Source organism: Thermobia domestica, chromosome 5 (genome assembly GCF_964235325.1).
Source record: "Thermobia domestica chromosome 5, izTheDome1.hap1.1, whole genome shotgun sequence".
NCBI lineage: Eukaryota > Metazoa > Arthropoda > Insecta > Zygentoma > Lepismatidae > Thermobia > Thermobia domestica.
In genome coordinates this window covers 161787712-161800550 of record NC_137458.1, presented here as the reverse complement: position 1 = coordinate 161800550, position 12839 = coordinate 161787712, and the positions used below count along the sequence as shown (strand labels likewise).

At 36.4% G+C, this 12839-nt stretch overlaps 1 protein-coding gene across 10 annotated transcripts in view; it reads left to right on the top strand.

Annotated features, from left to right (window-relative positions):
- Positions 1–12839, top strand: part of Srrm1 (Serine-arginine repetitive matrix 1) — a 211433-nt gene that overhangs the window by 184886 nt on the left and 13708 nt on the right. For all 10 annotated transcript variants that reach the window (XM_081759292.1, XM_081759288.1, XM_081759287.1 and 7 more), the window contains 3 exons: positions 7090–7178; positions 8324–8552; positions 10470–10625. In XM_081759292.1, coding sequence (XP_081615418.1) covers positions 7090–7178; positions 8324–8552; positions 10470–10625 — 474 coding nt within the window. The remainder of the gene's footprint in view (positions 1–7089; positions 7179–8323; positions 8553–10469; positions 10626–12839) is intronic.

Here is a 12839-nt window from a genome sequence, read left to right as displayed (position 1 = left end):
TCAGAAATTAAGTTTACATAAAAAACAAACCAGTTTGATCCCCTTGTAATGTAAATTTATTTGGTAAATTTGCTCGGATTTTGAAACCACATACGTGTATATTTAAAATGTTCTCTTTTTAAAATAACCGAAATGCTTTTTAAAGCGCAAACTTATATTTTTAAGTGGAAAAGTACAACGTGCAATACAGTACAATGTCAACATATAGAGAAATGTTTCGCCATAAAATTCAAGTGCTTAGTACTGGTGATGAAAGTATCCGAAACATAACTAAGAAACTGAGAATTAGCCGAAAGACTGTAAGGAAGTGGGTACCAAAGAATGAAGGGGGTGTTAAGGATGCACAAAAACCAGGGCAACCAAATTAAGTTACACCAAGAACAAAGAGGTAAATAAGGGAATGGGTCAAAGACAAACCAGGTGTTGGAACAAGAATTGTAGCTAAAAGACTGAACTTTTCAGAAAGATATCAATCTCAGGGAAAGAAGATTAGTCACACGGCATTCTCTAAATATCTTCAGACTACCGATTTGGGAAGAAAATGTTATGTGCAGTCTAGAAAACCGCTGTTTTCGCAGAAAAACATATCCAGGGTGTCTATCGGTCACGAAAGTCATGAAAAGGTCACAAAATCAGAAAACAGTCATGAAAGTCAAGAAAAAGTCACGAAATTTAGCATTTGGGTCACGATTTTTTTTAAATCTGTACAAATATAAGTACAAACTGGAAAATTTTGTTCTATAAAACGTCAAATTCACCACCAAAAATGTCTATGGTTGGCTTTAGACGCTACCAAATCACAAGCAAAGCACGCTTGTATCGCGTGCATGGAAATTCGGCTCAAGTCGCGCCCAAATTTGCTCTTGAGAATGTTACTAAATTTAATGGTTTGGTAAAGAAAAAGTCACGAAAAAGTCAGGAAATTTCATTTTGGAATTTTAGTAGACACCCTAATATCCTACAGCTACAACTTTTGAAAGAAACTGCAAGATAAAGGCTTTGCTGATGACTCTTGTGAGGGACGGATGAAACGTGCTCACGTGCTATTTACTGATGACAGTCTGGTGGTCTTTCCTGTACCGAACCGGCAAAATCATCGGGTTCAAACATTGTCTTCTGAAACGATTCCTTCTATACGAAGGCCCAAGTTCGGCCTAAAGGTTATGGTGCAGGAGGAATTTCAAGCTATGGGAAAACGGAAGTTATTGTTGTTGAAAAAGGAAAGACGATTGACTCCCAATACTACCGACATAAAATACTTCCAGTTAACCGAGCGTGTCTTACTAATCCCATCATGTTTCCTGTTCAGCAGTACGCGATTTTGATACAGGATGGAGCCAAATGTCACACTGCAAAGGCAACGATAAATGTGATCGCCAAGGAGTTCCCCGGAATGTGTTACGATTGGCCAGGTAATAGTCCGGATCTAAATGTTATTGAGCACTTATGGTCTCGACTGCAGGACAGCGTGTTCCAGAAACCAAGGCCTCGCAATAGAGAAACTTTGATTCAACGCCTCAAGGAAGAGGGGTCCGTCATCGCACAAGAGGACTGTCACAACCTAGTGGAGAGTTTCCGAACTATGATCTTACAATGCTTTTAACGTCAGGGAAACAGTACTGATTACTGTTAAATTGGTCGTTTTCTTTTCAAATAAATCAGATGTGCAGCGTTTCTTCATTGTATTCTTACTTATTCATGCATTTAATAAAATTTCTAGGTGAGTCAGAAATTAAGTTTATACCCTGTATATATATATATAATATTTATTTTGAGTTTGAAAAGTTGATATGGTATGTAAGTCGTTCCTATGATTTCGATCACCTTTTGGAAATTTAGTTAAAAAATCTTCGCTATTTACACATTCTTTAAGAACTCATTGTGAATATACAGTATAAGAATTTTAGGAACTGAATCACATACGTATGTAGTGCTATTAAACTTGTATTTTCAAGACCTTTCATCTATTGAAGAAATTTTGAGTGTCCGAAAGATATGAAATCATGGACTGTGTTCCTACATTTCTGGCAATAAGAAGAGGACTGGAAGAAGTTCTTAGTTCATTTAATAGCATTTCTTCGTTTCGTATTTTTTAAAGTTATTTCGCTAATCAAAAATGTGTAAAGAAGACTTGTAAGTTCCTTCTGTAGTATAATCCGTTGTTCTCTACTAGGCATAATGGCAATATGTGGTGTAACGTTTTCTTTACTAAAATCTGGATTCGTTTTAATAACGATTACATATAAAAAAGGAAAGAAGTAGGAGGTAAAAGAAAGAAACAAAAGAACAGAAAAGTTCCAGTTGCACACTATCACGGCTACTCTGGGATTCCTTTGTTCCTACTACGTGCGTAGCAAAACCTAATGTTTGGTTTATGCTTTATATTTCTTCTTTTTCCCTTCAGTCATGTTTTCTCTCAATTTTGTATTTAGTCTTTTTATTTCCAGTTTGCTATTTATATTTATTTTATGTATTGACCTTAAATGTTTATTTAGTGTTTTCATTACACTTTTTCATTTTCTCGTCGTTTCGACTAGAACTCTCTCCTCTCCTTTTTATCATTTTTAATTCATTGTTGTCAAGTTTTGTGCCATACTTTAACTTCTTTTCTGATTTCTTGTTTCTCAAGGCGCCCATCCAGTTGTGAAAACCGTAAAATTGTGAATAAGTCATGGATTTCTTATACCGTGAGAAAACCTGGAATGAGCTTGAAATTTCGTTATCAAACCTTGAAAATATAGAAAATTTTCAAATTAATGGAAATAACTTACCACTAGACGCACCGGAGGGCTTTATGTAATGTAGCCAGTAAAAATTATTGTTTCAAACTTTCCGACAGTGAAATTGAAAAATATTTGACTGTGAAAACCATGAAAAAGAGCTGTGAACTCTATTGTTTACTTTCAGTGGGAACCGTGTTTTTGTCAGTTTTTAATTGTTTTTCTGTTTTGTGTCATTCATTCGTTTTTCACCTGTAAGTTACCTTTGCACTACCCTTCCATGCGGCTACTACTAGATTAGAAGTCTGGAATTCCGTTACAAAAGAGGTCTGTGTCTATCTGGACGCTATAACTGTTTGTCTTTCTTTCCATGATTTTTTTTTCTTTTTATCTGGTGAAATGTTAAAAAAAATTCTTGAGCTATGTATCCTGACCAGTTATGGTGGACTTTCTTTGTTGCATCTTCATACTGTCACAGCGAGATTTAAGATTTTTTTTTTTGGGGGGGGGGGGGTTAATGTTCTATACTTTACTGATAAAGCAAACATTTTCCTGTTGTAATCTGTTAAGACCACTTTCCTGTGCTTTTTAAAAAAAATTTTTTAATTGAAGGCACTAGGAAATGCAGATTCTGTTTAAGATAGAGAAAAATAATGGATATAAGTGACGTGCTAAGAGAAAGTGGTTGTGGGTAGGAAATAATTCTTCGAAATAGGTAAATGTAAACGATATTGGTGCTCAAACTATGATAGATATTCCTTTGTATTATGATGTTTCCGAAAGTACATTTGAGATATTCTTATCTAGCAACATAAAACTCATCTTTTCAGCCTTTGAGAATTTAGGACAAAAATTTAGTTACAAGACAGCCAAAGAGGGAAGAAAAATGCACAACTGGAGCATACATTTTTTTCGCTTTTGAGGTTCGTTCTCAGCCATTCTTATCAGATGCACTGTATCAACCCTTTCAATTTTCGTTTTACAAAGGCATAAACGGATGAATGTACGTGATATGTCTCAAAATAACTCTGGAATATCAAGAGCAATTTTGCAAAATTTGGAGGCTTACAATTGACTTACAATCTGCAAACGAATATGGGAAATCAGCGATGCTATCAAACAATTTCACTCGGAGGCGGGGAGGGGGAGGAATCAGTACACAATGGATGAAACTAGTACTGAAAAAAATAGTTACTCTTCTTTAGCACTTGTTTTGTAAATTTTTCCACGGTCCATCCCTGAAAGCATCACTGGGTAAGACGCCCGTGGCACTCCTAAGGGGAAGGAGTGACATGTAAAAATAATCAGAAGCGACCATGTTAGTGTTGAATCCGTGGTTTTTGAAATCGTTGAAATGAATGGTGAAGCTTTCAACAGTGTACTGTGTTAATAAGATACCCTTAGCACTCCTCGGGAGTGGAAAGAAATGTTAGTAAAAACAATCATAACCCTTTATATTGATGTCGAACCTGTAGTTTTCTTGTTTGCTGAGATGAATAGTGACACTGTTGATGCCTTTTAAATCAAATCCAGCTTCAGTGGAGGGTAAAACACCACTATCACTCCTAGACGGTGTAGGAAGGTTGATATGTAAAGATAATCGTAAAGTACTGAGGTTTGTGTCGAATTCATAGTTTTTATGGTCGGGAGAACGACTGAGACATTTGAAATGACTTTTGTGATCTAATACCCACATCAAACTGGGTTTTATCATTCACTTGATTTTAGGGGGTAGGCTGTTTCAAAAATTATGCCAAAAGTAGAGTATCTTAAAGATTTTTATCAATACACTTTCATTAAAATGCATATCCTAACGGATGGGGATGGGATTAAAGTATGTTCTATAAAGTATTCCCTTGTACAAAGAACGGGCATTACAGCTAATACAGTGGTGTGCAAAACTTAAGAACAAGATAGATAAAGTAACAGAAAATATTGCATAATCGGTAAAAATGAATGAAAGCCCGGGATTATGTTGGCAGAAGTCTCCTACGCTACACATGGAGCAAGACTTTGCATAGTGTGACGGTAGCACTGAATAATTCTGCTCCTGCAACACATCACAGTTGATTTAAAGGGTCGAGATTGTGTGTCCATTAGAGAGCTGTTAAGGTGCATTATGATGGTGTTACAACAACATAGTCCGGAGACAACATTTGGATCTCTTCACACGGGGAAGAATCATTGAAATATTTTAAGAGAGGGGAAGAGTGACGAATGTGGTCCAGGAGTTTGGTATTTTTCACAGTATTGTTCCACGTGCATGAGAAGCGTTCCGAACTGCAGGCAATGCTGTGCGAAAGAGAAGTGGTGGTCGACCTTGGTCAACTACAGCAGCGGACGACCGCTACATTGTGCAGTAGGCAAGAACGGACAGACATCAAACAGCATCTGCAATTACAAACGCATTTAGCAAGACAGCAAGGCATCCAATACCACGCTTTACAGCAGGACGTCGATTGCTTGGACGTGGTCTCTTTGCCCGATGACCATTACGTTGTGTTTCGTTTAACATCGCTGGAACCGTTTGCGGTGGTGCCAAGAACTTCTGAGCTGGACCGGGGTCGCAGTTTTTTGTCAGATGAGAGCAGGTTCAGTCTGAGTAGTGATTTGGCCATACACTCACCTGGCGGAAGGTGCGAATACGCAATGATCGTTTTGATGGTGGTGGTCTTGTGTAAGAAGGTGTAATGTTGCGTAGGCGTGTCGATCTCTAAGATTTTGAATATAGTATATTCACCAGTCAACGTTATTGTGGCGTTGTACCCCTTCCCGACATGCAATTTGTCAGAGGTGCAGTCGTTCACAATTTCATCTTTATGGATGTTAATGCACGCCGAATCGAACAGCGTAGGTGGCGGAGTTCTTGGAACGAGGGAATATTTGACGAATGAACTGGCTTCCTCCCCCCTTCCTAACAGTTGTCAACGGGCTAGTGGAGGAATAAAACTCCATCGTGTAATAATTGCTTACCAAGCTTGTGGACAGCGTTGTAGCATGTTGCAGAACATGCATCGCTGTCCATGGTAATCGCATATCCTTCTAAGAACCATTTCACTACTGTAATGGTAGGGAGTCCACCATGAGTCGCAGAGACTTCAGTGTAAGTTATTTCTGCATAATACTGCCATTTTCCTCTTCTCATCATGTGTTTCTTCCTGTTGTTTCCTGTATCGTACTGTGGTACTACTTTCTATGTATGGTTCAAGTTTCACTGATCAGCGCCACTTGGAAGGGGCACAGCTTGTAAAACTTAGTTTCGCCCTTAAGTTTTGCACACCAGTGTATTATATAAATATGAGTTGATATTCATTGAACTCGCATCTATAGAGGATATGATATGTCAGAAATTGATCGTTTTCTCCATTTATCATATAATGATAAAAGAAATATTTTACACATTCGGGTGTCACTCGAACATAAAAGGATTATTTCCAGTGTAATAAAAATATAAGAATGACAGGTGCAACATACGTACTAAGGTAGTGAACATCTTTAGAATTCTATGCAGAGAAACCTACACTCAAGACTATCCAGACACAAATTTATTTACGAAAGGCAAATGTGATGTCTGATGGTAATTCGAATGTCTTCCTATATACAAACTAGATAAAATACAGAATGTTTTCAAAGTCCTACCGAAACAAGCGTTGTGGCATCATTTTTTATCCAATTAATCATTGGGGGCGCGGTGGCTCAGTGGTAGAGCGTTCACCTCCGGTCCCTGGTTCGATCCCAGCTCGCGCCGTGTGGACTTTGTGGTGGACAAACACCGTGCTCGTGGGTTTTCTCAGGGTTCTCCCGTTTCCTCCCACTTTCTTCATTCCACCATTTCACTCATTTCTCATTATCACCGTCTCCTTTAGCCTAACCGGCATAACCGTAGGACGTTAAACTTAAAGATTTCATTTTTTCCCAATTAATCATTCTCTCCCAATATTTCATGGAAATGTCATAAAATCTTCCTTACTTTAGTCTTATACTATTCATATTTTAAACAGAGTTGGCTCGTAAGTTGTTTATTCATTACCTTATATACCATTAAGTTTATAAACCAATTTAAACGCTTTTCTCATACGAAACTTTGTCCAAACCACAGAACATTACGCCTCTTCCTGATTCTTCGCCCTCTTGTAATCAACTGACTGCTTGTTTGTAACAAGCGACGTCACAGTATTGCCAGTTCTAAAAATGTAAATTATTTATCATTCCTTGTCAATATGATTGTTCGTTTCGAGACTATGATGCTTTCAAATCTGGAGGGACCTTGTAAACATTCTGTATGTATTCGTTATTCGAAATTGAACTGTTAAATATGTAATAAAATGAATTTGAAAGTAATTTTATTGTTGATTTTTTATCATTCTAGTTTTCCCGTAGCCTTTCGAGAACTCCTTCTCCATTTAGGAAGTCTGAAGAAAGCGATAGTTACGATAGGCGAAAGATAAAAAGGAAAAGGTATGTGCTTTTATTACTTGATAATTGTAAGTACGTAATCTATGTAATGTCTATTAATAAAAGAATGACATTATTATTTTTATTGTTGCTGTTTCTGGATCAGACACACAAATATATAAATGGAAAATATAACTACAGCTGAAGAGAATGAAATAACAAGAAAAAACGAAAGAAAGAAATTTGCTGAAGTTTAATATTGATAAGTTAATTATTATCTAGTTATATGAGTAAGGAAATAGCAATAAAGATTCACTCATTTTTAAGATTTAAGAAATTAGCGCTCAGTATGGTTTGAATTCTCTCTCAGTATGGTCTCTTGAGGTCGATATTAAAGCAACAATTTTAGTTTATTTAGATAAGGTATTGTATATTGCTGTTCGTCATTTAATATAAAAATCTTTTATTCATTGGTTAACGTTTTAGTCATTCAAATAATATTTTTTTTTTTTTAGATATGTACTTGAGATATCATTTATTTATATTAAAATTTAACATTAAAACCTACGTTAAAATAAAACAATCAAAGCATTTGTAAAAGCTAATAACATGTTATCCAGTAAAACAAATAATTAAAAGTTGTCCAATTGCATGTGAGGATTCACTAAAACTAAAGTAGAAAAGACAGCAATCATTCAGTTTACATTAACTTAGCATCCAGATTTTCAGAGCTAGTCTTTAAAAAGTAAATAGAAAAAATAGAGAGTTTAGAAAGTGTAAAAATGTGCGTAATTATAGCTTTAAAAAATATTTCATTTTACATAAATAGTGAAATATCAAATTAATACTCAAACAAATACGGCAAAGCTTTTGTGACCCTGGAAGCCGTTATGGCGCAGCTCTAGTGTTACTTTCATACATCTAGTGTTGGTGTTAAATGGGATAAAATTTATTTTTTCCTTTACTTCCTCCCGTGACTTTGCGTCAGTGAAAGAACTTATAACAGTTGTATTTGTATTTTGTGGTAGTGTTCTTAGGTAATTTTTGCTGAGTGATTTGTATTCCAATAATCGTTACGTTAGTTAAAAAATAATGTGAAGTTCGTACCTATACTCAGTATTGTTGTGTTCTTTATCGTACATGTGTATTTAGTCTCACTGTATTGTACTTTCAGTTTTCATTTAATGACTTGGTCTGTTCTTTTCTAGATCGCCGTCTAGAAAAGAGCGTTCTCCATCACCATATGCAGTACAAAGAGAACGTTCGTTATCTTTGTCACCAGAGAGGGAGAGAGAGGTTCGTAGCAGACGGCGATCTGAATCTCCTGTTCGAGTTGTCAAGAGGAGGTCAGAGTCACCAGTAATAGTCAAGGAGAAAAAGAGAAGAAGAGCTTCCACTTCTGAATCCCCTTCACCGAAGCAACTAAGTAGGAAAGAAGTAAGTATTTCAATGAGTGTAGAAAGTTTCAGTGATTTCCCCCTTCTTTATGTGCTTCTGTCGTAAAGTGTACACATTGCAATGTAGATTGATTAATAGCTGAATTTTACGGTTAAAACTTCAACACTTTTCTGACGATGTATCTCAAGCAGCCAGCTGCCAAATGAATAGCCTGCAACGCGTAATCTCAGATTGTTACACTCAACATTCTTGTACTGCGATTGCTATGTGTTGTTAGTTCTATATTAGGTAATAGTGAATAGTACACGAAGCGATGCAATACATATTCATGTATGCAATAGGCCAAAATGAGAGACTTGATTTTGAATGCGCAGCTAGTTGAAGTAAGTGTATTCACTGCCCGTGTGTTAAGTGTATCGAGAACAAGTGTGTCCAAAGTGAAACACCATGTTCAGAATTGGTGGCATGACATTGTAAGAGAAGAGGAATAATCGACGGAAACCAAGGATAGGCGAGAGGGATCATCAGATATTGATGAGGATTATCACTATAAACAGTGGAGCTAATTGCAGCACAACATATTGTAGAACTCAATTAGCATCTGCAACTGTCTTTCACTACAGTCATAATCAGACCCCTCATCATCCGCGGTCAGGTTGCAACTTCGAAACCTGTGATCACCTCCTCGAACGTGGTAACGTGAAAAATATTTTTTCATAGAAGATATTACTATTGTCAGATGAGACTTGGTGTTGGCCGCAATTCCATGGTATACGTTGGTTCTGTTATTTCTCTGAAAGGACGAATAACTCCTTGTAATTATGTGGGCATTTAGGTGATAAGGTGAATCGTATCTTACATGTGTTGTCTAACAATGATGTAGTATCCCTAGATGACAATGCGTAAAAGCATAGTTAGAGCTTTTTCATGCTTGGTTTGAGGAACTTAAGGATGAACTTCAACACGTACACTGCCGTCTCAATCGCCCGATTTAAATATTATTAAATATCTGTTGTCAGTTTAAGAGCTGCGAGTTCGGCGCAATTTCCTCCTTCAGCATCGCTTACGCAACTGAGTGTTGCACTACAGAAACAGTGATGCTCTGTTCCTCTTGAAATGATTCACTAGTAGTATGCCTCAATTCCGCTACGAATACAAGTCATACTATAGGCTAAAAGTAGTACGACTTCGTATTTTGTTTCAGTGTTTCCATTATTTTGATTACTATATATATATTGAAAGGAAATGGAAGTAAACAGCTAACTGAGAGTTGTTACATTGTTATTCATATAATTATATTTAACAAAGCAGAGATCAATAAGTTAATTCAAATTAGATAATTGCATTAGTTTAGTAAATAACAGAAAAAAGTCATACTTCAAATCAGATACTTTCATTAGTTCAGTAAATAACAGTAAAAAGTCATAACGTAACTTGCAAATAATATTAGATACATGACTGTAAAAACTTGTTGAACGCGAGCAGGAAGCAAAGAAGTCTAGGGTTCTGTCATTTATACGAGAACTTAGTAATGAAATTCGCAGAACGCTCTTAATGATTTCACACTTGAAATACGCACAGTCAGAAACCCACCTTAAGATATAGCTTGTTACTTGTAGATAAAATTAAAAGTATTGTAGTAAGACCGGCGAAATAAGAAAGTAAATTAAAACGTAAATCCTTGAATAATCTATCATTAAAGACAGGAATAGTGGTGGATTTAACTTTAATATCTGTTTTAGGAATTGAGAATATGTAAGACTTTGGCCTACAGCTTAACGTGGGATCTGAACTACGTGAGAAAATACCTAGAATCGAATCCGAATCTCCCACCCGAAAGTCTTGTACGCTCACCATATAACTACGAGAGAGCTCAAGAACATCAATAGTTGAATGTTAATGAAAAACTTAACATAATAATCTAGTGTATCTAATACAATATCTTTATTTGTACAGGGACGATCCCGAAAGACTGATAGCTCAGCTTCTGAGGATGAACAAGAAGATGATGAAGAAGAAATAGAAGAAGTTAAGAAAGAATCTAGTTCCGAGGAGGAAGTTAGGGTAAAGAAGAAACGAAAGAAGCAAAAGGAATCAAGTAGTGAATCCGAGGTAAGAAGACTTGGTAGCACATAAAATTATATTAGTATTTTGTATACAGTTGTTAATGGTAACGGAACTTATAACATTTTGGATTCCGGTACCACAAATTAAAAGTTTTAATCATGCTGAAATACGTTTCCACGTATCGGTTCTGTTCCCGGAACCGGAAACCACACTGTTTTGGGTTCTAGAATCCGAATTTAAATAAAAGATTTAATTCGGTGCAGTGCTGAGGACAGAACCGAAATGCATTTTTACATATCGGTTCTATTCACGGTTGTTCATTGTTTTGTGACGGTTTAATTCAGATAAATTCTTTAGTAATTCTTTTCCAAATTGAGAATGGTAATTCCAGGTAGTGCAGTAGTATTCTTTGTATGTTCTTTAATATTCATTCAAATTAAATAAAGAAAATGTATTCGCTAAAGAATATTCAGCAAATGTAGGAAAGTAACATCCAGGGAGTATTCAAGGAATGTTCTCCGTCTGTAGGCGATCAAATGTTAGGATAGTTTAGGTTATGAATTGCGAAGCATGTCCCTGTGTCACAGGTTTATGACCCTGGAAACTTCTGTCTCCGTATCAGTTTCTAGTTATTTCAAAGTCAGAGTGGATGTCATGTTATAAATTGATATTTTGCTTGCTATTTTGATTACATATTAGAAGGGCCCGAACAAAAGGGCGAAGAAGAACACGAGTCAAAAGAGCCCGGATCAAAAAGACCCCTGACCAAAAGGACCTGCAACCGCAGTGTGAAAGCTTCCAGCGTGCAACGCGGTAGAACACAGCCTCTGCTGTCGAGCTTAGCCTGTCCTTGTCAAGCATGATCACCAAATTTAGCGATCTTAAGTTCCAAGGCGATGGGCTACTTGCTCACCGAATTTCGTTCAGACCTGGCCAGTACCGAGAAACAAAGTACCACATATAAGGCGAGTCGAGACCGGACACTAAATATAGCCTTTTTTTTTTTTTCCTTTGGCCATGGGCTATTTGCCCACCAAATTTGGTTTAGATCCGGCCAGTAGTTATCGAAAAGTAAAGTACCATATACTCACACACATACACTTGGAGTGAAACTATAAGATCCTGTATACTTACTCCGAGAACCAAAAAATGATCTGTGGATAATACCTATTTATTTCTGTTGCAAGTATGTGCACTCATGTCCAAAATTATTGTCGCATGTCTATAAATATGTTGTTGTAGGAATATAATTTGATAACGAATTCGTCCTGTATTTCTTATAATGTTAGTATCTGTATAATCGGCAAAGACATGTATGTGGCAAATTTCATGTCAAAAGAGCAGTAAATAAAAAGAATAAAACGAAAATAAAACTTTCTTGTCCATTTAGCAACATTTTGTTTTACTCATTCTAATTTTCGTATTTATAATTCCTTTCCTATGAAATTTACTACAAATATACTGTACATTTCCTGATTATCAGTATTAAAAGTACCCTCCAAAATAATTCTCAAATTATATTTTGACAAGAAGATAGTTATAGATATGCGACAATCATTTTGGACATGAGTGTACATGTGTGTTTGTGTGTTTGCATGTTCCACATTTGTTGGCTTTCAGTTTGTTTTCTGTGCAACTGAACTAATGTTCAAAGGAATAAACTAGATATGTTCTTTAGTATACTTAATTTTACTTCATTCTACATAGTGGTTCGGATCTTGATTACCTAGCGCCCTTCTTCGTAAATCCTGCATACTTGACCCCCTCCCCTCCTTCCAGCTCGTTGCTCATACGTGCTTTTTGTCTGATCCCTTCTGTGATTTCAGAACATGCAGGATTGAATTCTCAATTGTCCTTTAACTGACACAAGCCCGAAAGGCGCGCTCACAATCTCGAGCTCAGCATCCGTGTACTTTCAACACAATAAAATAAATACTATCCACAGAATAATTATATTCTTTTTTCTTTTTCTTTCTTTATGCCTTTTTTTTTACTTGTATGTTCTTGTAATACTTTGGTCTTAGGCGATCAATTTTAGTCTCTTTTAATATAGAGAGTTTTGATCCTGGAATATTGTGACAGGGGGACACATTTGCTTGGGTTCCTTCTGAGTCGTAAGCTTTTCAACGTGTGGACTTCTTAGCCGAGCGTCTTTGACCGGAGTGTGGAACCGAAACCTGTTTTTCTGAGAAAATCAGTTTCAGTTTCAAAATCGAAACACAGTAGAACCCAATTACATCTATCTTCACCGTTACTGTT